The sequence below is a fragment of the Rhinatrema bivittatum genome, chromosome 3 (genome assembly GCF_901001135.1).
Source record: "Rhinatrema bivittatum chromosome 3, aRhiBiv1.1, whole genome shotgun sequence".
NCBI classification, from domain to species: Eukaryota; Metazoa; Chordata; class Amphibia; order Gymnophiona; family Rhinatrematidae; genus Rhinatrema; species Rhinatrema bivittatum.
The window spans coordinates 88,253,517-88,279,092 of record NC_042617.1 but is presented as its reverse complement, the minus strand read 5'-3'; the positions used below and the strand labels follow the sequence as shown (position 1 = coordinate 88,279,092).

Below are 25,576 nucleotides of genomic sequence, written 5' to 3'. Positions count from 1 at the left end.
GTGCGGCTTGGCTGTACATTTTCCTTTCTGAATTGCGCAGGAATACCTAATAGGGCCATCAATATGCATTTGCATGTTGCGGGTGCTATTAGGTTTGGGGGGGGGGGGTTGGACGTGCGTTTTTGACCCCTTACTGAATAAGGGGTAACGCTAGTGCGTCGAAAATGCGTGTCCAATCGCGAGTTAACAGTGCGCTCCGGCACTGTATCGGCGGTAATGGAGGGTAATTTTCAAAGCAATTTCTGCAGGTAAAGAGTATTTTGCCTGTGTAAGTCAATTGAAAACCTCCCAGTTTCAATGCAGTTAAAAGTCCAAGGCACATACTTTCAGCCTTCCCAGGGGTGTGTTTAGGACAGGGAGGAAAAATACATGGGTAGATTACATTTGAAGATATAACTGTATGTACTTTGTACCCATGGCAGTTTTCAAAGTGCAAGTTTGTGCGGACTTTCCCTTTGAAAATTGGTGCAAAGACCACCAGTAAAAACTGCCCCAGGCTGCCCATGATGCTTGCAAAAAATAAATTACATTCCTGAACATTTGCTAATTGTGTTTTGAATTGTTTTTGCACAAAAGACTTATTAATACAGAAAGCCTTTCATTCATACATAACATCACTGGAAATTTCTTCAATGCAAATGATGATGTTCATGTACCTTATATTGTCATTTTACCATGGGAACCACAACTAAACTGGTTTGTTCATATGTGTTGACTAATTAGTGGACCTTAATTAGTGTAAACCAGAACAACTGGAATAGAACTAAAAAATTCAATGCTTTGACTCCCTGAAGGGACAAATTTTCCTTTACACAAAGAATTTTTTATTTATATTCTGATTTTCAGGCAGTTCAAAGTGGATTACATTCAGATACTGCAGATATCTTTATTGTCTACTGAAATACATTAAAAATAAAAAATGAACTTTTTTTTTTTTTTTGGAAATACACAATTGAAAGTTAGAACACTTTTGTCTAAAAGATGAGGAGTTTCTGTCCTAAAGAGGAAGAGCTTGTAATTTGTGTTCTTTCAAATACACAGAAACATGAACACTCAACATAAGAAGAGATTTTCTGTTTTCAAAACATTTTTGTCCCCTTATATGCCATCCTGATTTGGTTCTTCCAGATAAGGTATCCTGGATTCTAATGCATTTTGATATTTCCTGTTAATTCATCTCCTTTTGTGCCTCTGTTATTCTTACATGCTACCTTCCTCAGAAAGGCACTCTTTCAAGAGTGATATAAAAAAAAGAACAACAGAAAAAGAAGTTTTCCATGAGGCCTTGTCTTATTGAGCTAGTACATCAGATTTTGGCTTCATGGATTGCACTGGCAGTTCTCCAGTTAGGGGGGAAGGGGTGTGCTTATACAGTGGTTGAACTTCTTTCTAAAGTCACTAGTTCTAACATACAGCTAAGAAAAGCCAAAATGGAAAAGTAGAATAAATGCTGCAAATCTACCAGTTATGTCTGCAAAATTATGTAATGTTATACAAAAATACTCTTCAGAGTTTACTTGTAAAGCATGTGTATGCTCACACACACACACACACATGAATGGGGGCAATTTTCACAACTATACAGATGGCTGCAAAGGTTGCCTGCAGTTTTCCCCATGACTTTCTTCTAAATTTTCAAAGAAAAAGTATGCACATATTTTTCCTATGAAAACTTCCTAGGCAAAAAGTACTCGCAGAGATTTGAAATTTGCTTTTTCCGTGGATACTTTCCCCCTTAAAAACAGCATGCATCCTTTTGAAAATCCCAAACTGTGTATATTGTTGTTGCTTGAACTTAACTAATTCAGCCTCCGATCCTACACATTTACCTGAACAGAGAGTGTGTCATTTTCCGACAGCTCTTTTACTCATGTGAATAGCCATACACACACACATATATATACATGACATGAGTTAAGTTACAGAAACTTCTCTCATATGTAAAAGGGAGCATTTGTAATAAATCCTAAAAAAATATTTTGCCATGCATAAACAGTATTTTAGATTTTCAAAATATTAATTCCTAATGTCATTTTTCATGCTGTTCTAATTTGATTGTAACTATCAGAGTGCCTTTGTGATGTGTCTCTGTGCAGCGCTGCATATGTCTGGAATGTACTACACAAATGATAATAAATAATAGCAATAATGATAATGTCAGTGACCAGAAACATCTACTTGAATAAAGGCAGCCTGTTGCAAAATTCCAGTTTTAGGGTCTTTCTTATGCACACCTCAAAAGTAGAACTCTCTAAGGAAACCACAACTATATCTAGGGTGCAACTGAAAAATGTATTCTGGTTTTTTAGTAGTATAATTAGTTGCAGTAAAGATTTTGTTCTCTATTTTATTTTTGATTTATCATAAATTTCCTCTATCTATTGGATTCCAAAAGTTGTCATGATGCTTAATGGAATAAATATATTTTAATATTTCTTCCATTGTCATGGAATTCCTTGGTAATTTCTTTGCCATTTTTTAAATTCATTGAGCTGTTAAATGTATAATCAGCATATTAAAATGTGATTATACATTAATAAGTGATTTTATGTGTATAAAAAATAGAGGAAAGGAAAATCAACTAACAATAAACAGTCCTTTGAAAGTTTAATTGTAACATCATGCTTTTTTCACTTTCATAAGGAGCAAAACAATACCAAGTGCTCCTGAGCAATGTTGCATATTGTCATTAAAATGCAAAGGAATTACAAAATGATATGCTAACTGCAGTAGAAACTATAGGTAATAGCCCCCTTTCTGTTTATTATTGAAAAAAAGGATAAAGGAGTGATAGTCGGCTGCAGCTAGTAAAGAGTCAGTAAAGAATGTGCCTGGTCAGAATATGTAAATACAGAGAGAAGTGACTTAGGTTTAAGAGGGCCCAACACTTCATAGTACACAATGCTCACAGAAACATCAAAGTTGCAGTGCAGCTGCTGCTGCTGTATCAAAGGGTTACTGTGTCCTTTCTAACAATTCATTGGTGTCAGTTTGTGTCTGGTGTTATGGATACCGGGAGGAACCAATGTAATCACTTGTGCAATGACTGAAGGCTTCATGTCCACTGCGGTGGGCGCAGGCAGTACCATGGACATGGCGATAGTAGGCGGAAATCTGCCCCGTGGGTCGCCAAGAGGATGGCTCGTTGCAGAACAGAAAGCCTCCTCCCTAGCGTGATGGCCAGCATCCTCTTCAGCTGGCTGAGAAAGGCTTGAACTATTCTGTCCGCCTGCAGGAATTCTGGGATAGATCTTGGCTGCTTCTCCGAGGTCTGTTTTCGATAAATGAGATTCAGAATCAAACATCTGCTGGGAATTCTGCAGGCAGAGATTGGGTGAGGTCACACAGCCTTCCACCAAGCTTCCTTTTTCGTTTTTTGGCTGTTCTGGGGGACGTGACCCCACGGCACTTAGGAATACTTTGATTCCCTTGGGAGCCATCGGCCCACTCACTGGTTTTATCTCTGTCCACACAAAGGCTCCATGACGCTAGGAAGGAAAACAAGGTTGACGTTAACCAGGGCACACAAGCATCTAGTAGATGCAGCTGTGAGTTGAGTTCATATATTAGCTCAAGTGCTGGCAAAGCATCCACTTGTTTCTGTGCCGCTTTACTGGCTGTGAGCCCATAACCTGATAGATGAAGGCACGGGAATAATGACTAGTCTGTCAGCCTCTTTTTTTTAATTCATGAAATAGAGGCATGGCAGAAAAAAAAAAAACTTGGAAAGGAGCAACAGTGAGAACAAAATAGGTCTTATTTTATTTTCTCTGGTTCAGAATCACAGGACATCTATCCCAATGTATGTGACTTGCATACAGCTCTCCTGTGCAAAGCTATTCATATCAGATTTCATTTCCTGCTACACGAGTCACCATGGATACAATTATAAACTGCTGTCTTTTATGTGCTAAAGGATTTATGACTATTCACTTTGTCTAGCGGGTTCACACAATAAGTTTTTGTTAGAAGCAACACAGGAACAAAACAAAATAAAGCAATTTAAGGTGGTCAGAATTTTTTTAAGCATCAGGTGACTGCAATAATACAAAACTCGTGCTTGGTGCTAATTCTTAGACGAGAAAGTATGTAAAACGTAACCAGAAGTTACAAAAGTGCTAAAGAATTTGATTTTTAAACATATGCAAGTGGACTTCAAACATGGAACTCCCCTTATACATTGGAAAACATTCTGCTTGTAATAATGCTAAGAGAGAACCCAAAGTGAGCACTAATCAAGGTAATGCTAGAGCTTTGTTCCATATTTATATTTTACATAGTAACTAAAGATGGGCAAAAACATTGCAGTCCTTGATCTTTGTCTAAAACTCTGCCCATTAACTGGGCAATAGGGTTTGGAAAAGATTTTCTCAATCATGATCATAAAAAAAAAAAAAAAAAAATGCAGGGAATTTTAGAAATTCCCCACTGAGATCAGAGACTTTGTAAAATCTCCTGTGATTCGCATGGGTGCTTTTTGTTTTGTTTTTTTAAATCTGTGATGATAATGTATGATTTTAATATTATATTTATGTATGTGTGTACATTTTAAATTGTTAACTACTTAGGGACTGGCTGGGATTAGGCAATATACTATATCAAGTCAGATAATGATGATAATGATCAAATAAACCATGCTGGATTGGTAACACCTGTGATCTGTTAGCCCATCTCTAATAGCACCAAAAGCCGTAGTCTTCTGCAAGAACCTTTTTGAAATGCCTGATACTTGTTTGTCAGAAGGTGGTGTTTCCTGTTCCTGTTTTCTCTAATGCTTCTGGTTATTCAGACTGGGGGCCATAGCAAATGTAGGGAGAGAGGGCAATTCTCTTGACGGGGGTGGAGTGAGAGTAGGGGGTGGGAATGACAATTGGGGATAAATACACATTTCAAGTCACTGTATAACTGGAGGGGCAACAAACTGATATCCTCCCCTTGGTGGCTAAATGTCTTCCAACAGCCCTGCATTCTTGCCTTACCTTCCCTCGAATGGGCTCATTAGGAGAGGTTCTGCTGTCATACTGATGCTGGAACGATATCTGTTCCTGTAATATCTTTGGTAGAGTTGATTTTGTCTTGGGAACTGCAAGTGGAGCTAAGGAAAGAAAAAAAAGCATTGTGAAAAAATGACCAGAAAGGTATGAACATTACCTTTCTTTACATGTAGTCATGCTGAAAATCTATATGCTGACAGTGTCACGAACAGACATCCCTTTCAATGCATTCTGAAAATTATTCACATTTTAAAGCTAATTCTACACACAGCTAGAAAAGTAGTTGGAACTGAAACAGCTTTCTGGAGCCAATTGATTTTGTTTCCTGCCCCCCTACCCATCTATAGATAGAAAGGCATTCAACAGACCTAAGGCACTAAGCAGAAAGTTGGAAACTCCATGCTGCCCACATAGTTCATGTGATGATATGCATGAATGGATGGACAAACAGATGCCTGCACAAACATGGCAAGGCTAATAGGTGCATTCATTCCACAAGGAAATGCAATTAAATATTCACACACACACACACTCTAAATCTACAAACAGTTATGAGGTTACCATTAGTAAACCTGCAGCACTTTTTTAAGGCATCCTTTTACTGATTTAAAGAAATGTGACTTGATACATATTTAAAATGTTAGACATTCTTTGTTGCAGATGGACATGCTATGCTGCTTATATGGACATACTACACTTTAGTAATATGAACTGAGGATGCAGGCATCAGACAGGTGGATATTGATTACTGGATGGTGTGAAATGGCAGGAGCAGATCAGAGGAGTCTAAACCCTTTGCCTTGCTGACAATGATAACACCTAATGGGCCCGACATTCAAAGTGGGTTCAGTGCTATTTAGCAGGATAAATGGATTTATGCGGCTAAGTAGAGGCCACTGACTATGCGCCTATATTCTGCAGCTGCCGCTTAGCTGTATAAGTCCCTTATATGGCTAAATGTTACATGCACAAAAAGTAGGCATGTACTGGGCGGATCGGGGGCAGAGTGAGTTAGCCATATAACTTATACAGCTAACTGTCAATATTCAGAGTTAGCCGCTTAAGTATACATGTAAGTTTAGATGCACCATAGAACAGGTCTAAACTTAGCCAGATAGACTTATCTGGCAGAGACGGTAACTTTTAAAAAGGCGCACATGTACGCACATTTGTCAGCTCGCATCCAGAGATGCGTCCATTTTATAACAGACATGTATATGCACGCACGTTGTAAATTAGCCTGGATGTGCATACATGTGTGCACAATTTTAAATGGGCACGCACATGTGCACACGAATGCCGCTTCTCCCGCATAGGTGGGGGAATTTTACAAGGAATGCACGCCGATGCCATAGGTAGTTTTCCCAGTTCATTCCCAACCCCCTAGTTTAATAGTCTCCCTTTCCCCCTGTTAGCACTAATCTTAACACCCTGCTGACTAGCCTAGATTTTTTTATTGTATTACTTACATGCCATCCATAGCAGTAATAAAAGTTACGCAGCAGGAAGTCCTGGCACATAAGTATTTATGCGCATATCTCTTGGACTTCCCGACATACCTGTGCCCTGCCCCTTTTTCAAAACTTTTGACTTGTGTGTGATATCCATTCAGAATGTGCCGGTCCAACTTGTGCACATATTTCCCGGTTTTGTCAAGCGCAGGGCTTTTAAATTTTACCTGTAAGTACATGTATATTGAGAGAGACGGAGACGTACGAACAGCACAGAACACCTTGGTGAAGATTGGACATCATTTGGAGCAAGGAAAGTCTAACAAAGATGACATTTTGTACTATGTTATCTCGCCCTAGCTTGATGGAACTCTGTTATAGAGTCCATCAAGCTAGGGTGAGAGAATATAGTAGAAATGGCATCTTTGTTAGACTTTCCTTGCTCCAAATTATGTCCAATCTTCACCAAGGTGTTCTGTGCTGTTCGTATGTCTCACTGTACATGAGAAACTGGCCCCACACCCTAAGCCACCACCAACATCTCACAACGACCTATTAGGTGGCCCTCCTATAGAGATATAAATAGTTGCACACTGTGAGGGCCTCCCAAGAGGTTCTCTCTCTCTCTCTCCCTCCCTCCCCCCACCAGAAATGGCCAAAATGCCAAAGGTGGTTATTTCCAGCATTAAAACCATGTGATATTGCCCCTCATTTTCCTAAATCTCTTCCAAAAATTTGCATTCGCGCTAGCATTATTATCACATGCATTAACGCATTTTGATGAATGACCCAGTAAGTTACTTACATGGCCAGCTTTGAATACCTACCCCATTTGGTTTCCAATTGACCTGATGAAGGGAGCACAACTCTTGAAAACTTATCAAGAATGTATTGTCAGCAAGATGGTATCAACCCAATAGAAGTCTGTGGAGTTAGCCCCCAAGATGCCAAACTTTTTTTTTTTTTAGCCTGCTTTCCAAAGGGGAAGAAAGTTTATGAAATCACCTTGTGTGTAAATGTCTGTGTGTTTTCTCCCTAATAACTTTTGAGCTTTGTGTTCTAGCCACACCAAATTTTCGGATCGAGTCAGAGAGAATATGATGACTCTGACAGTGTTGTTTTATTGTGGAGAAGTGAGCTCTAGAGAAATGTGAAATTCACCTCATAATAGGCAAACATTTCCATAGCATTATCCCAAGATATATGGGTAGAGGTAAAATTAATTGTTCAGGCCACTCATTTTGACTTTGTACTGAATATGTTTTTTGTACATACAAATTTTATGAATGTTTTAAGCTTGTAAATGAGTGGTAAATGAATGATTTCAAATAAATAAATAAATATCTGCAGATGCGCAAATGTTCATATACTAGAAAGTAGGTTCCTTTTGTTCCGGGTGGTACTTCTTATTTTTTCTCCTGTTTTCTTATCCCGTTTTAATGGTAAAGGAAGGGCAAAATCAAAGCTTACCTTTCAGAGTCTCTGACACCAATATAATATCCATTGGACGTCTTTGTCAGCACTCCTGTGGCTTTAAAATCTGCTGGTGGGGCGATGGAAGGGACACTTTAAAAAGTGGTGGGTCCATGCCCATTGCATGCTTTACAACATTTTTAAAAGCCCTGGTGAAAGAACTTTACGGTTGTTTCCGGAGGGCTTCCTCTAATTCAGTAAAGTCTTTGTGTCCTCTGTGCACCTAAGCATTCATGCTATTGCTGCTGTTGGAAGGGAGCCCGCCGAATTACAAGCAAGAGAGAGGACTAGAATTCATAGAGGAGCTAGGTTTGCAGATCTGGGCTGGATAATATCAATTCTGGCTGCCAATGGGAGCTTGGGAGTGCCTGTCTCATATCGCCGTCTGGATCGCTCCTGACCGTGAAGGAGACAACTGTGAGGGCCTTGCAGGTCGAGGCCCCAAGAGCATTGTTGGTTGTGGAAGCGCTGTGACAAATGATGGCCCATATGGAAGGTATCTTGACTACGTAAGTTTACTTTGGATACTGAAATAAAGTTCCAATCTCAAGATAATTTATTTCAGAAGCACTGCTCCAAGTTAACTGCTTGTCCCAAACAAATTACTGGATTACAGGCATTAGATACGGTTCTGATTAAAAATAACCTCAGTCTGGTTCTAACGTGGAAATCTTGGAGAACGCTGCCAGATATGAAAGTCTACTTTTTATTAACTTTTGCCAAGTTAAACCCTACTATATGTTTAAAAAATATTATTTAGATATTCTTAATTTTCTTCTGATGTTTTGCCTCTTGTTTCAAGGGCTTATTATGTTCCTGTGTCTTTGCATTTATTGACTTAGAGAGAAACAGAGTTAAGTTGCTATGCTCTGTTTGCTTGACATTTCAGATCATTTACAGATTTCTCAAGAAGAGGTGAAATCTACAGCATTTTTGTTAGTGTCACTCATGTTTGACTCAGAACAAATTCTTGTGTTTTGGGCCAAAAAATGAAGGTGTTCCCTTTTTGCTAACGCTATAAAGTTTACTAGAAAAAGATGTTTTGAATTGCAACAAATGGTGGTTAACGGTGCAGTTTATGTCCTTAAATGTCCAAGTTAATATATACTAAAATACAGTGGGAACAAACTTTATCTTTTTGGGGGTCAGATCATCTGGGAGCTTTCCTTAAGACAGTTGCCCTACAGTTTCTCATGAAGGAACTTTGTTGATGCCTAGTTTATTTATTTATCTACTTTTCTATACCGTCGTTTAGTTGAAGTGGCTTACTACATATGACTCCTTTCTCGGTATTTAAGACTGGATGAAGCATTCATGTCATAAATTATTTTCCTTTTTTATATATTCCTATCCCCCTTATATAAGGGCTTTGAGTTTATATCGTGTTTAATTTTTTTTCTTATGTGTTTTTTCCTGTGCTGCTTTATTAAACATGCTGGAAAAAAAAACTGATCTTCTTTCAGTTTGTACTATTCTAGGTGTATTTGAATATTGATTAATAAAAATAAAATAAAAAATGTATTATTAGTCTAGTAACAAGGTGTTGTTTACCAGCCTTCATTTCTCTGTATTTAAGTGGACTCACATGGCAACCACACTACTGAAAAAGGAAACAGAAATGGAAGATTTTGCTGTTTTCCAGTAATACGCTGTGTGCAGCTTACAGCCAGCAACTTTACTGAGAGGTACAACAAACATATCAAAATAATTTCTATCAAATATCCAGCTGTAGGCTCAGCTGATAAAAGCATCTGCCCAGTTAACCTTATGGTTCATAGTTTTAAGTGTCAGCCTCTCCATCTACCTTGTAATAAAGTGAGCACCAGCTACAACTGGATAATAATTGTTCAATCTGTTTGTAAAGTGATTTGTATAATACTACTACATAAGTATGATAATTATTATCATTAATGATGCATTCAGACTTCTAATCCAACCACAAATCAAAATATTTTTCAGACTTTTTTTCATCCAGCATACCATGACAATATTATGGGTTTCAAAGATAAGAGTTATATAACTGTACTGTTTAATAGAATTTCCTTGCATTTAAACTGAGCCAAGCAACAAGAAGCTTAGCCAAGATGACACTGAGCTGTATACTGAACGAGAGCTAGTCAACCTAGCGGGAATTAATCAGAACGGAGATGTTTGAATGTTCAGTCAACACCTGGTCATGGCAGGTGGCTGAAAGGGGAGTGGACAGGTGTAATACAGAAACATTTCTTCACAGAAAGAGCGGTGGATGTGTGGGCCAGTTGGTTTATTATTACAGCATGCTGTGTTCTGTATAAATGGGGATGCATACTTTTAAGAGAGGTGTTTTGTTTAGGTACTGTTGCTGTTAAAGCCTCGGATTGGTATAAATATTGATTAAGGTGCTACTATGTAGCTGGGCATCCAGGGTGAATTCTGGGAATTTACCAAAAACTGGGGTTCAGAACTAGAAGGAAAAACTGTTTTTCACCGGTTTCACCTCCTCCAGTTAGTGACGCCAACAAACACCAATGCTTTATGTGTGCTTGGTGCTAAAAATTTATTTTTTTTTGTATTGTTTATTTTGTATTTATTGAAATAAAAGTGCGTTAAGTTAAGCAAGAGACTTCTTTTCTACTGCAAAAAAGAAGCTGAAATTACAGTAAGGAGATGACCCTTTCTGGCCTGGAGTTCCAGAATACAGTCTGCTAGTTTCGGAACTGAAGAAGGCATGAGGTAATCACAGAGGGCCAATGGGGAAATGAGGGTAGAGCCAGACTTTGGGCAGGAAAAGGCAGATCTGAATAAGCCTTGTGGTCAGTATCTGCCATCTTATCCCATCTTTCTCTTATTTAAACCTTCATACACGAGTGCACTGAGCTCTTCATTTTTCATTACTAGTCACTACCTGAACAATTGTTTTTGAATACGATTACTTGTTGATTTACAAAAAAAACAAAACATAGTACATAAAAATAAAACAATCACAACTTTAGGTACAAACCTCTACAGAAACAACAGTATTGCCAATTAGTTTCACTATTTTCCAGCTTGCAATTTTTATACTGCAGATGCTATTGGCTACATTTTCAAAGTTCATTTTGTCTGATGCTGTTGAAATGCATGGACATCTTCCAGGCCTTTAGGGTATGCACAAACCTGGAACCTTTCCTCCGATCTGAACTGGCATATTCATTCCCATTGCTGGGACTGGAGAGACTGGCAGGAAGCCTTTTCATTTTACCAGCCATAACACATGAATAAAGGAAGCTGAGGAGGGGAGTAGCTGAGACGTATGTACAAGCAGCAGCCATGCAAACATTGGGAGAGCTGGTCCTGTATGTCAAACCACAGTGGCAAACATAAAAGGAGAAAATAGGGGGTCCCATATTCTAAAACTCTATATAAGAGACAGGGCTGGAACCTGGCACTGCAAATCTTCATTCACTATTGTGGTGGGATTTTTCCCCTGATTTTTATCCACACCCAACTTACTTTAGTCCAGTCATTGCAGTGACTGTCTTCAGCCAGGGGCCATACACCAAGACTTTTTTTGGACCCCTACAAGTATGGGCTCTAAATCTGGCCACTAGGTGTCACCTCCACGGCCTCCCCAGCCATGGCACAACCAGGGAAAAGGAGGAAGGTATGGAAGACCTGAACCAGAAATCAAACCCAAGTCTCTCTGTGTCATAGGGTCTAGCACTGATGGTTAGCCCCTGGGCTGCTCCTACAGTTTCAAATTTTTCCTAAGAAAGTACATTAATCATGCTAAGAAGTCCATTAGTTCTGTAGAAACCATACTATAGTTTTCAACATATAATTCTCAGTATTACTTTTAGAGACAATTTAAAGATCAGTTATGACATTAAAGGTAGTCCATTACTTACAGCTCAATTCAATATGAAAAATTTCAGTATATATCTGCTAGATTGCTTTACACATCAAAAATACCCCAACCAATGAGAGTGACTGCAACCGCGTGTACTTACCTCCTACATTGCTCTCCTTCCCTCCCCGGGGCTGCTTGTGGCTAGGGCCAGCCTTCACCGCTGTGTTCCCCGGGACTTCTCATGCTGGCCTGGACGCCGCCGCCATCTTCTGCGACTTCCGTCCTTCCTAGGCGCGCGCGCACGCCATCGGGCCCTCCTATGACGCCTCTTCAACGGGAACCTCGGGGGGGCGTCTCTGGTTGATGACGTCATCAGACCGCTGTATTTAAACTCCACCTTCACCCTCAGCTAGCCGACTTGGCAACAAGTTCCATTCATCTTCGACTACTGCCTCCGTGTTCCTGAGACTCACTTTGTGCCTTGGATTTAGACCCTGTCTGGTACCTGCTCCTCGGGGGCCAGTGCATGTATTGGGGACTCGTTCTCCTCGCCTACCCCGCTCTCCTCAGGCTGGCTCAGCGTCTCTTGGGTTCTAATCTACATGGCCTTCTGTTCCTCAGGACTACCTCTGGAACATCTCAGCTTCCTCTGAGTTTTACAGAGGGACTTCCCCACTCCTTGGGGTTGCACCCATGACCTGAACAAGACTGCTCGCAGCTCCCGCTCCTCAGGAGCGCACTCACGTTCTACAGTGACTGCCGGGTCTTCCCCGTTCCTCGGGATAGCACTCTCCAGCTTCTTGGGACTTGCATGCTTCTCCACTCCTCGGGGTTGCGCCAACCTACTATATCGAAAATACATTTCCTCGCTCCTTGGGGCAGTGCTACGTCATCACCAGAGGCTCAGCTCGGGCTTCCCTGTCCAGGGGGTTGGCCTACGGCGTTACATTAGCATCCTATGCTGTGCAGCTCCTCCCCCTTGGGATTGCCCTCTGGAGTGTCTCCTGATTGGCCAAGTCTCACACTCCCTGCTCTGCACTCTGTCTAGCACTCTTCCTCTCGGGGTCCCTGCCCAGGTATTGCCTCCAGTCTCCTCTTCACGGGGGTTCTCTCCTGGCACCGCGGGACCTCGCTGTTGTCTCACCCAGAGCTCTCCGCTGTCTCTGACCTCACCTCCTGATGATGCAGACCTGTGGGGGTCCTCCCCACAGGAGGTAACAACTTGCACCTCGGGCCCACATACACACAAATCATAACAGTGACCTATTCCCCCCCCCCCCCTTCTTTGCTGTGTGAAGCATCTTACAAAGCTTTCCATCTGAGACAAAATATTTTTGTTAAAAGTAGAAGTAAGTGACCTCCAGTCCTCATGGATACCAATCTGCTTGGACTTTCAGGATATCCTTAATGAACATGCAAGAGATAGAGCTGCATTAAATTGAAGAAGTTTGCATGCAAATCTTGCCCATGCATATTCATTAGGAATACCTGAGCAGATTGGTGTCCATGAGGATTGAAGGTTGCCTACCCCTGGATAATAGTGAACTTTCTGGTGAATGCCAACCAACTGTAATGCAGCTGTGCAAGCACTACAGACTTGCTTTCTGTTTATTACAGGTGCAGTTATAGCACACAGTAAATGGAAAGCTAGCAAGAAGTATTACACAATTCTACTTTAACCTTGAGGCCAACTTTGGGAAAAGATGGAATATCAAATATTCATAAATAAAAAAAATTTCCTAGTAGGGAATATTAATCTTGTTGTGGTATTGGCATTAGGGATAGCTGAAGCAATTGCAGCCCAGATTATACAAAAGCTTAGATTGGGCTTGCTCTGCATGGATGTTTTGGTTCCCCAAGCTAGACCTAATTTAGCAACTCCGAAGTGTTTGGGCCAATTCAGACTTGCCCGTTTCACTTCAGATCTCTTTAAGTATGCTCTCTCAAATTCTGGCTCCAACCTGCGACTTCTGGCAATACTATATGCACTAACAGACAAAAAGCTGCAAAAAACTGTCTCCACTTTACAAGATATACAACAAAAAGGGACAGTGAATACATTTTTTAAAGCTTCATTATATCTTATTCTTTATTTTTATTACAAATTCTTATTAATTTATCATTTATCCAAAAGTACAAAATATAATTGCAAAATACATAATCCTAAAACTAGCAATACCCTTTACAATGTATCAAAATCCCAAATCTACCTAAATCGAAGAGACCTAGTAGGAAATGTCAAGAGGAAGATTCAAAGCTCAAGTTTATAAATTTGTTGATAGAACATCACAATATTTCTTGAAATTTTCAAAACAATGGTGTATTAGGCTGCTTACAGTAATTCCTGATAGAACTTCTAAGCATCTCAATGGATTGTTGACATTTAAGGAAATACTTTGGTGTTTTTGAACATTTCAAGAAACTGAGTGATGTTCCATCAACAAATTTATGGACTTGAGCTTTGAAGCTTCCTCTTGACATTTACTACTAGGTCTCTTCGATTTAGGTAGATTTGGGATTGTAATACATTGTAATGGGTATTGTTATTTTTAGGATTATGTATTTTGCAATTATATTTTGTACTTTTGGATAAATGATAGATTAATAAGAATTTGTAAGAAAAATATGGAATAAGATATAATGAATCTTTAAAAGATGTTTTCACTGTTCCCTTTTTGTTGTATATAAAACTATATGCACACTTGCTATTTGGTGCACATAATTTTGCCTGGAGAAGTTCCGACTCTGCTCAGATTCCACTCCCCATATGCATACAAGCATGCATATAAGTATGTATGTGTGTTATTTTATGCGCCTATCAGTTGTGCACTTTTCTAAAGGGCCATTTCTGTAAGTAAAGCAAAACTTTACCTGCAGACGTTCCTTTGACAGTTACCCTCTTAAACCACTATTCTTGAATAGTTTGTTCTGACTCTAAGTATGTGATTTGGTGTGATTCGAAGCTATATCAGAACAGCCAATTGAACCTGTGGTGGCTCTAATTAAATCTGAACCAAGTTACCTATCCCTAATGGACACTATGGTGCGTGAAACGATGCAGGATATTTTTTGACACCTCTAAAGAATGCATTCATATTCTCCTGCAACTATTCTGGTTAGCAGCAAAACTTACTGATATGTGCCAGTACATCTGATTTTAGCTGTATTGGCTTGCACTTATATTTTTTAAATACTTGGCCACTATAAGTACTCCTCTTCTCAAAAACTGTTGTATGCAGAAAAAAAAGGAAAACATTGCAACCCACACCCAGATCAAACATTGCACATGCTCTTGATGATCATAATCCCACCTCTTTGACAGCTGCTTCCTCATTATGACAACTGGAATGTGAAATGATGAGCGTCTACCAACTGGTTGAACTTTTGTGGCAGTTAACTGCATGCAGGAAGAGGACTGGGGATCTAAGAAAGGAGCTAATTCAGTGTAGAAGACCAGCAGGCCACATTCTTTCTCCAGGATTTAAAATTATTTGTGCTCTCCTGGCAATTAAATGTACTCCTCCATTTCACAACATCTGAAGTCTTGCAGTGTTGCTTTCCTGTTAGCTTTGTTTGGTATCTACCTAAGTTGTGCTTCTCTTCTCATACAGGTGAAAAAGTCTACATGGAAATGTGAACATTCTTTCATTCCAGGGCTGTTTTTCCAGGTGATAGGTATGTGCGTTCTGTTGTGAGTGTTGACAACATTGTGCGTGGTCATCTGAAATCTGATATGAGCTCCTGCTTGCCATTCCTGAATGAGAAGGATTGTAATCTGTGCCTGCCAATTTCAGTACCTCTGCCATGCAGTTCTCCTGCTGCATGAACAGGAAAAGTCAGAAAGCCATTATTATGCATGGGGCAAACAGTGCAAGGGCACAAGCAGAGTTTTATTTATGCTTGCATGAGTGTCTAAGATGATAAATGCTCTCACAAATCGAGGTGGTGGTAAAGGGGTGCCATTTTCAACTATGGAATCTACAAAAACTGCACCCACTCATTGAAAAGACAAACCTACTGACAGTTGTACATGTCATGATGACACACGGCTGAACTACTGCAACGTACATTCCAACGGTACAGATAAGGCCATCCACAAATGCCAAAATGCAGCATGACTGACTGAAGGATGCAAAAAGCATGACCACATCACACCAGTCCTACAAAAAACACACTGGTTACCAGTACCAGCAAAATTTAAAACACTGAAACTGATGTTCACAGTACTAAGAGGAGAAGGACTTATCTACTTGAGTGAAAGGCTACGGGTCTGATTTTCAAAAGTATTTACATGCTTAAAACTGTTTTTTTTTTCATTTTTAAATGCACTTTTACTTTCTAAGTGGGCTTTTGAAAATTGTTACAATGCATGCAATTGAATTGTCAATAGGTTTTATCCACGTTAAGTGCATTTAACATTGGTAAATGGCTTTTGAAAATTGATACAATAGTATGTTACATTTATGTGCATAAAACCATTGAAAATTCACCATATCAGTATACATGCCTTCTAGATCACTAAGATCTTCCCTTGGGTCCTTGATGTTAAGTCCATCATAAAAAAAAAAAAAAAATCAAAACAGACACCCGCAACAGATTCTTCTTGGCAGCCGCACATGCCCTCTGGAACTCCCTCCCAGAAAAACTCTGCGAAATATGGGGTTCATATTCAGCTGCTGTGTGACTCAGCTAGTTAGCCAGATAAAACTATCCAGCTAACTTACCCTGTATATTCGGTGGCATGGGCACACTACTGAATATACTGGGCTATCCTAAAGTTAGTCAAATAAATCTATCCGACTAATTTTAGGACATGTCAGAATATCGGAATTAGCTGGATAACTTATCTGGCTAACTCAGCTCCCCCTATTTATACCCCTGGAATGTCTCTAATGTATCTGGCCAAATTTTAGCCAGATGATAAGTTAGCAGGCTAGAATTAAGTCAGATAAGTGTCCAAATATTCATTTAGCCAGATAACTTCTGAGTTATCTGCCAAAATGCTTCTGAATATGGACCTCATCATGGCTACTCCCATTTCAGGAAGAAACTTGACTCTTCTGACAAGCCTTTGATGCCAAACCCAAACCGCAAAAGATACTAAGTGATTATGGACCCCGCCTGGCATCACCTAAAATGGCAGAGAATGCTACAAACACTTTGTCACAATACTATTTATTATCTGAGTAAGTCACTAATATTTCTACTGCATCGTTGTAGAGCTTAGTCAGTATAAGGTAGATGTTAAAAGAAACATGCCAGGGGGAGGAGTCAAGATGGCAGTACAGTGAGGACGCAACTACGAGCAGCTCCAGCTTGGTTTTGGAAAGACAAGTTCTCCTTGTGAAATGCCTCCCAAGTGTAAGGGGAAGATGCGGGTATTTCCTTCTGTCCCTCTTCCCTCTTCGATTCATCAGCTGGAAATCACTCGTTTCATGGCCTCACCAGTGTCTACCCCGAGAGCTGAGGAACCTGATGTGTGGGGCGGCTTGGGAGAGTTGCTTGCGCCGGCCGAGGAGGCGTCTCTGAGTCCAGAACTCAGACAACCACTGTCGCAGAGGGCGAGCGTGGTGAACCCCTCCAGAGCACCAGGAGAAGACCTCACTTCTGGGCTCAGTGTAGACGGATCACTGCAGACTGCTTCAACGCCAGAGCTGGCTCTACCCTCAGTTTCCCCAGCTGGGTTAACCGGTACAAGACCATCAGGTACCATTATAGATGCCGGGGGGGGGTGTCAAATGAGAACTATAATATGGGGATACCATCGACCATTTCAGGGAATATCTTCAGCATTGAGCCCTTTAAGATCCCGACTCGCTCTGAGGTGGTGACTTTAGGAGCTATATGGGATCTTGTGGCCGGTTTTGCGACAACACTAAATACTTTAAATATCAAGATGGATCACTCTGTCTCTAAATGTTTACAAAATTTTTTGGAAATACAATCGCAGGTTAATTTGTTATTAGTTAAAGTATCTGTTATAGAAGAAAATGAAAAGAAAACTCAAGAATTTAAAGCTGCAACAGTTAAGGATTGAGAAGTTCTCGCAAGATGCATAGAATATTTGGAAAATAATGCTAGACATCTTAACTTGCATTTTCTCAATTTTCCAAGAGTGGTTGGAGAAATTCCATTTACAACACTAAAAAAATTTCTGCAAGAAATCTTGGGGTTTACAAATGAAAATTTACCATCTATAAATACTTGTTTCTTCCTTCCAAAATCTAGAACTTCTAGAATGGTTACAAATGTTCCATTTCAAAATGATTTATCTAATTTTCTAGAGAATTCAGCAATGGAAGACATAGATAGAGGAACATTATTGGTTTCTTTTATTTCCTCTTGTGATTTAAATCTGGTAATGAAAAATTATTTCAGGAAGTATCCAGTTAGTTATTTTGACTTTCCTATTAAAATATTTCCAGATTTAGCTTCAATTACTCAAATTCGACGTAGAGGGTTTTTAACCCTTCACCAAGATATTATTATAGGATTAGGTTTTTCCTTTTTACTTCATTTTCTTTGTAAATGCGTAATCAGAAAATGGGATGAGTGTTTTATTTTCTTTTCCCCTGAACAGTTAAAAGTGTTTGTGGAGTCAAAGAAATCTGCTACTTCTTCCCTGTTAGGCCCATGAAAATAGATAACGCTGGATGACTGTGCTATGACTTTTTACTTGTTTTATTTAGTCTTTGTATAAGATACTCCCTTTAAATTGCATCTACCTCCCCCTATTTCTAATTGTATTTTGCTGGGAAGTGGATTAGATATTATACCTTGATTACAAAATTGATCGGATTTGTTGAGAATGATTGTGTTTATCCACAGATTTCTGTAACAAACTATGTTGTTTGTAAATTAAAATTCATAAATAAAGAGTTAAAAAAAAAAAAAACGTGCCGGCATCCTTGTGTGTGCAGTTCCCGGCATGTGCACATGGACACGCCGATTTTATAATATGCGCGCGCTGATGTGCGCATGATATAAAATCAGCTATCCCTGCGCACATGTACACCTGATTTTATATCGGCTGTGCATATGCACGTGAGTGCCGACTCGCACGCACAAGGGGGGGGGGGGATTTTGTAGACACGCGCGGCAACGCAATAGGCATTTTCCCAGTCCCCTCCCAGTCCGCTTCAATAAAGGAGTGGACTGGGAGGGAACTTCCTGAACCCCCAATCTACCCTGCCTCCCTTTTCCCCTCCCTGCTCCGACCTCTAAAACCCCTGTAACGTTTTTTTGATTTTTCAAAACTTACCTGCTCTCCTGAGTAGTAGTAAGTTGCACGTGCTGGTTGGCTGCCGGCGCCTGCTTCACCAGGACAGCGCCTAATGCCACTGTCCCGGCTGGCCCCTGCCCCAACTTTTTTTTTAAACTGGCTCTTCAGTGCGTACCAGGAATACGCGCATGGCCGTGGGCCTTTGAAAACGCATGTGGCATGCACGCAGCCCAGCCATTATGTATCTCTGGATCGAGATAAGGAGTGAAGGAAGGCAGTATACAAGAGAAAGGAACCTCAAGATGCAAGCCATCTGGACATCTGGATATCTGGACATCTGGATCTCTGAATGAGGGGACATCTGTGCATCTGGACATCAGGATGAGTGGACTTCTGGACAAGAAGAAATCTGGATCACTTGGACAAGTGGACAAATGGACATCAGGATGAAGGATGTCTGGACACCTGGACATCTGGATCTCTGAATGAGTGGACATCTGGACATCTGGGCATTTGGAACATCTAGGACATCTAGGTACAGACGAGGAACCCCAAGGCTTCCATGAAGGGAAGCCGAGGACCGGAACATACCACGAGGCTCCAACGAGGGAAGAGATCCAGAGCATCGGACGGAGACATCAAGAAGACATGAAACTTGAAGTCATCCAGGCAGGAGCAGCAAGATGGACCACGATGGAAGCGGTGGAACTCCATGGATGATGGAGTGGCTCCATGGAGTCTGTAACTCCATCTGAAGGACCTGAGGAACTGAAGCAGGGCCTTTATATAGGACTGGTCCAGGTACTGCCCTAAGGACGTCATCTGGAGGGGCCGACAGGTGCTTCCTGCTTCTGGCCCTTTAAGACAGGAAGAGAGGCACGTGTCCACACCTAGAGGGAGCTCCGGAGGAAGGTGGGCAGAGCTAAGGCCTGCAGTGACGTCCTGCTGTGTGGTGGAAGAGGGAGAAGGCTGGAGGCGGCTCCTGCTGTGAAGAGGAGCCATGCTGGGGGCAACTTTGTGCCCCGAAGATGAAGGGAAGATGGTGGCGGCTCTGTGCCACTGAAGGAGATCTCAGCGGGACCTCCCCGCTGGAGGCCGAGTCAGTGGCTCGGCTCAGCCGTGAAGGAGGAGAGCAACAACAGGCCGCTCAGAGGAATGCCGGCGGCGGCCCATGGCCGTGAAGAGATGCAGCAGCGTTGGGCTGGAACAGGAGAGGAGGTGAGAGCCTGTTCTTGGGATGGGGTCCGCAGGCAGGATCGTAACAGTACCCCCCCTCAAAGCCCCCCCCGGCCTCTTCAATGACTGAGGGTGGAAGGTATAACTCCAATGCCAGGTGGGGAAACTGGAGATCCAACACAAGTCTTCAATGCTTGCGAGGAGTTGAAGAGAAGACGAAGCAACATGTTGACGGCTTGACTTAGACACAGGAAATTATGAGAAGGACATGATCCAAGCAAAACATAAACACTGCCCCGAGGAGCAGGAAAGCATAGGCAGTCTCTGGGGTAGAAAGGTAAGCCCCGCCCCAAGGAGCGGGGAAGGCCAGGAGACCAGGTCCCCGAGGAATGGGTACCTGAGCCGGAAGCCGCGTTGAAATCAAGGAGATAAACTCCGCCGTGAACTTCAAACTTGGAGAAAGGTTCAGCTAGTAACTAGACCAGCAAGGAGCAAGGTGAGCAAGATGAAACGGAACCGGGTCTAGGGTGCAGGCGCCTCCTGCAGGTCGTTTAACCCCAGGAACCTGGAGTTGCTGTAGCGTATACTCTTTGAAGCTTGGAGGTAATTGACGAGAAGTCAAAGTTGATACTGGAGGTGGAAACCTGGGAGAAGGCGTCTCCTGCAGGTCGTATGGAACCCAAAAATCTGGAGTGCTGTGGAGTATACTCTAATGGAATATCCTCTAGGAGTTATTTTGACGAAGGGGTCGAACTTGGTACTGAATGTGGAAGCCTGGGTGCAGGCGCCTCCTGCAGGTCATGTGAAACCTAGGAAGAAAGAACATCGCAGTGGAAAGAACGGAGATGGTCCTTGGAACAATGGCAGGCACCCCCTGCAAGTCGAGAAGGTTCCAGGACTGGAGGGAACTGAAGAAAGTCTGGATGCAGGCGCCTCCTGCAGTTCATAGGAAACCAGACATATTGAAAAGAGACAAGCGAGTTAGTACACAAAATTCTGAGTGAAAAACAGAAAACATGAGTCCATGAATTTGGAGAAAATATCCTGCTTAAGAACAGGAAACAAGTCCAGGAAGTAGACAAAAGTTTGTTTAAAAACAGGAAACGTGAGTTCAGAACTTGGAGAAAAAATTTCTGCTTGAAAACAAGAAGCATGGGTCCAGAAATGTCTCTTTTTTTTTTTTTTTTGAAACAAATTCTGCTAAAAAAAACAAACAAACAAAAAACAGATAACATAAGTCCAGGAAACTTGAGAAAAAAATTGTGGTAAAAGTTTAGGCCAGACAGAGATTTTTAAATTTTGTCCAGGAAATTCTGCCCATCACAGACACAGGCTCACCAAGCTCATGGCCTTCGGATACTGTTACGAATACGCCCAGCGGGCCCTGAAAGGGACGCAGAGGCATGATTGCTTGGTCCTGGGAGAAAGTGAGCCCTTGGCCCATAAGCCGACTCAGGGAGGAGTCCCAAGACACACCCCAAGGGAGGTGAGCAAGAACACAGGTGTAGGACGAAGCAGAGTCTGCCCCCCACTGAACCAACATGCACCAGTGAGGTCAGACAGAGGCAGAGGGCTGGAAACAAGGAGGCAAGGAACTGGAGCAGGGGGCTCTGGATCCTAGAGCATAAAAGAGTCAGAGTACATAGAGGAAATGAGGACTCCTGGAACTTGGACGAGACGAGACAAGACTCTGGAGACTTGGACCGATATGAGACTCGTGGAACATGGAAGAGATGAGACTCGTGGAACTTGGAAGAGGCGAGACTCGTGGAACATGGAAGAGGTGAGACTTAGGAACATGGAAGAGACGAGACTCTGGAACATGGAAGAGACGAGACTCTTGGAACTTGGAAGATACGAGACTCTTGGGGTTGGAAGGTGCTATCCCTCAGGGCACCCTACACAGCCCGATATGGACTGGTCACGGACCATCCTGTCTCGCTGCGCGCCCTACACAACCTGAGAGGCTAGTCATGGACCATGCGGAGAGTGGAACGTGCACAGAACGGAGAAGAGGGTCCGGGCAGCGCATGAGAGAACTCCAGCCGGAAGGGAATTCCAGCCATCTGAAGATGGACACCGAATGAGACGGATTTACTCCTAAGAAAGTTGGCTGGAGACAAAGTCCGATGGATGGCAAGGCTGCTAGCGGATTCTTCAGGATCGAGATAGGGAGTGAAGGAAGACAGTACACAAGAGAAAGGTACCTCAGGATGCAAGCCATCTGGACACCTGGACATTTTGATTTCTGAATGAGTGGACATCTGGACAGATGGACATCAGGATGAGTGGACTTCTAGACAAGAAGAAATCTGGATCTCTTGGACAAGTGGATGAACGGACATCAGGACGAAGGACGTCTGGACACCTGTTCATCTGTATCTCTGAACAAGTGGACATCTGGGCATCTGGAATATCTAGGACATCTAGGTACAGATGAGGAACCCCGAGGCTTCCAGGAAGAGAAACCGAGGGCTGGGACATACCACGAGGATGTCGGACGGAGACATCAAGAAGACTTGAAACATGAAGTCATCCGGACAGGAGCAGCAAGATGGACCACAATGGAAGCGGTGGAACTTCATGGACGATGGAGTGTGTAACTCCATCCGAAGGCCCTGAGGATCTAAAGCAGGGCTTTTATAAAGGGCAGGTTCAGGAAATGCCCTAAGGATGTCATCCGGAGGGGTCAAAGGTGCTTCCTGCTTCTGGCCCTTTAAGACAGGAAGAGAGGCGCGCGCCTGCGCCTAGAGGGAGCCCCGGAGGAAGGTGGGTGGAGCTAAGGCCTGCAGCGGCGTCCTGCTGCATGGAGGAAGAGGGAGCAGGCCGGAGGCGGCTCCTGCTGCAAAGAGGAGCAACGTTGGGGGCGACTTCCTGCCCCGAAGATGAAGGGAAGACGGTGGCGGCTCCGTGCCACTGAAGGAGATCTCAGCGGGACCTCCCTGCTGGAGGCCGAGTCAGTAGTGCAGCTCAGCTGCGAAGGAGGAGAGCAACAACAGGCTGCTCAGAGGAACGCCGGCGGCGGCCCATGGCCATGAAGAGATGCAGCAGCGTCGGGCTGGCACAGGAGAGGAGGTGAGAGCCTGTCCGCGGGATGGGGTCCGTGAGCAGGATCATAACAGAATTGAGTAATATGTTGCAACATTTCACAAAGGCAGTAATGCATGAAAAATACAGCACACAAAACAGGGTTGGCTCAGTGGCAGTGCCGCCGAACGCTGCCATATGGTGGATCCCTGGTTCAATTCTTGGATCAGGCCAGCCACATCTTGGGGGTGGGGAAAGAGAGGACACTTGCTGGCTGGATTTAAAGCCCATGATACAGGGTACTGGAAGGAGTCCAGAAGCACAGCTCCCAACCTCAGGACTAGCAACAGAGGGAGAGTGGATCTATTAAAATAGGGGACAGATTCATACAAGGTTGTGAATGAAGGCTCATGGTGCCATATCTCAGCCTTGGATCCAACTAAGCTGGATGAGAAAGGAGGAACTACCATATAACCCTATTTCCTCCCCCCATACACAAAAAATACTGCACTTTAGAACAGAGGCCCATAGATGTGGTAAAATTGGTTCATATACTCTTTTCTCCCATTCAGCACCTACGGTAACATTTCTTGATATATAAAGTTTAGTAATGTTATATCTTTATTTACAATTTGATAGATTCTAAATTCAGTAACAACTCCTGGGCTTGACATACACTATTCATTAAACCTCGCTTATATTAAAATGCTCTCCTCCCCTATAGGGATCCTCTCACTTTTGTTTTTAAAATAGAAGTATTCACAGATGGCACAAACCATGCTGTTTCTTAAAGTTATTTGTTTAAAACTTAGTGCAACTTTCCTGTTTCCGGTTGATGGTTTGTTTACTGGGAAACAGATCATAATGCTGGAGGGCTGATTCTGGCTCCTATCTCACTCTCCTTCTGTATTCATTGAAAGATTAAAATACATTTTTAAGAAAGCACTCTACAAGGGAGGATCCATCTAAGGTTTCAAAATAATTAAAAACTGTCATCTATAAAATAAGAATAGCAAAGGAGGGTGAAGGCCTGAAGGAAAACATCCTCCATCAGGGTAACTGGTAAGAAATGTCCTTTCCAATGAGGCAGAAATCCTTACATCCTATAAGGTGATTGCTCTTCTCTGTATATCAAGTACTTTATTTCATTGATCCTCTCCTCTTTGCTTATAGTGGAGAGATTTTAACAATTTTACCCAGCATGCACTGATGTTTTCAGTCTTACTTTATACTACTAGTCCTTATAACATGCAGGCCAATGAAATGTGAAATTTTTTCCTTTCCAACCATAGAAAGGTTATGGTATCTCAGTCATTATTACTCTCAAAATATGAAGTTTATTTTCTGTGGCATTCACTAAATTGATAAAAACATTTTAGGCACCTCTGGTCAATGTGCATATTTCAATGATTCTCTAAGTTATCAGAAGCTGACACAAATTTACATGGTATAAAGTTAAACAGGACATCTTTCTTCAATTTTTAATGCAAAATTACTATTTGCTGATTTTAACAGATTGAAAACAAGAAGTGAATACAGCATGTGCAAAAGTGTGAAAACCTGTCTAATTCACTAATTAATCCTTTTTAACCAAAACACTACTAGTAACTGGAAGTCAATATTCAAAGCGCGTTCAGCGCTATTTATCCAGATAAGCGGGACTTATGTGGCTAAGTAGTGGTCGCTGAATATGCATATACATTCAGCAGCTGCCGCTTAACCGTACAAATGCCTTATATGCCTAAAATGTACACACAAAAAAAGTGGGCATGGATCAGGGGTGAAGTGAGCTAGATGTATAACTTATATGCCTAACTACTGATATTCGGAGTTAGATGCATAAGTATATGTCTAAGTTTAGATGCCCCAGGGAGCAGGTCTAAGCTTAGCCAGGGAGGCTTTACGGTGAGGTGCACACATATAGGTGTATATTCAGCGGCTTTGCTGTGCCACTGAACATACATTGTAACTTTGGCCTGGATTTATCAAAATGCACTAAATATCACATGTGATAGAAAAATGGGCATGTTTTATGTTAATAGCCGTAATGTCTGCCCACTAGATAGGTATTTATATCTCTATGGGAGGCCCACCTAGTAACTTGAGGTGAGGTTTAGGTATTCGTGTAGGGGTTAGGGGCCACTTTGACATTCAAAGTGAGACGTACGAACAAAACAGTGCTCTTGTGAAGATTTGATGACTTTCAGAGTGAGGAAACTCACCCAAAGATGAGATTTGTACAATGTTCTCTCAACCTAGCTCGATGTTACCCAGGTTTGAGAACAGCATTTGAGAACACATCACAACATGCAATAAAGCCTTAATGCTACTGAAAAAGGCGTAGTTAAAGCCATGTGATAGAGCTTTGCAAAACAGTGAATTCATCCTCTTTTTCTGATTTGCAGCTATCGTATGCGTTAAGGGG

General features: G+C 41.9%; 1 protein-coding gene across 3 annotated transcripts in view; it reads right to left on the bottom strand.

Moving 5' to 3' along the window:
* Window positions 1-881: 881 nt before the first annotated feature.
* The window catches only part of C3H2orf73 (chromosome 3 C2orf73 homolog), an 81,744-nt gene continuing 57,049 nt past the window's right edge, over window positions 882-25,576 (bottom strand). For all 3 annotated transcript variants that reach the window (XM_029593441.1, XM_029593443.1, XM_029593442.1), the window contains 2 exons: window positions 4,980-5,095; window positions 882-3,488 (listed from right to left, as the gene is read on the bottom strand). In XM_029593441.1, the coding sequence (XP_029449301.1) occupies window positions 2,970-3,488; window positions 4,980-5,095 (635 nt within the window). In that variant the 3' untranslated portion in view covers window positions 882-2,969. The remainder of the gene's footprint in view (window positions 3,489-4,979; window positions 5,096-25,576) is intronic.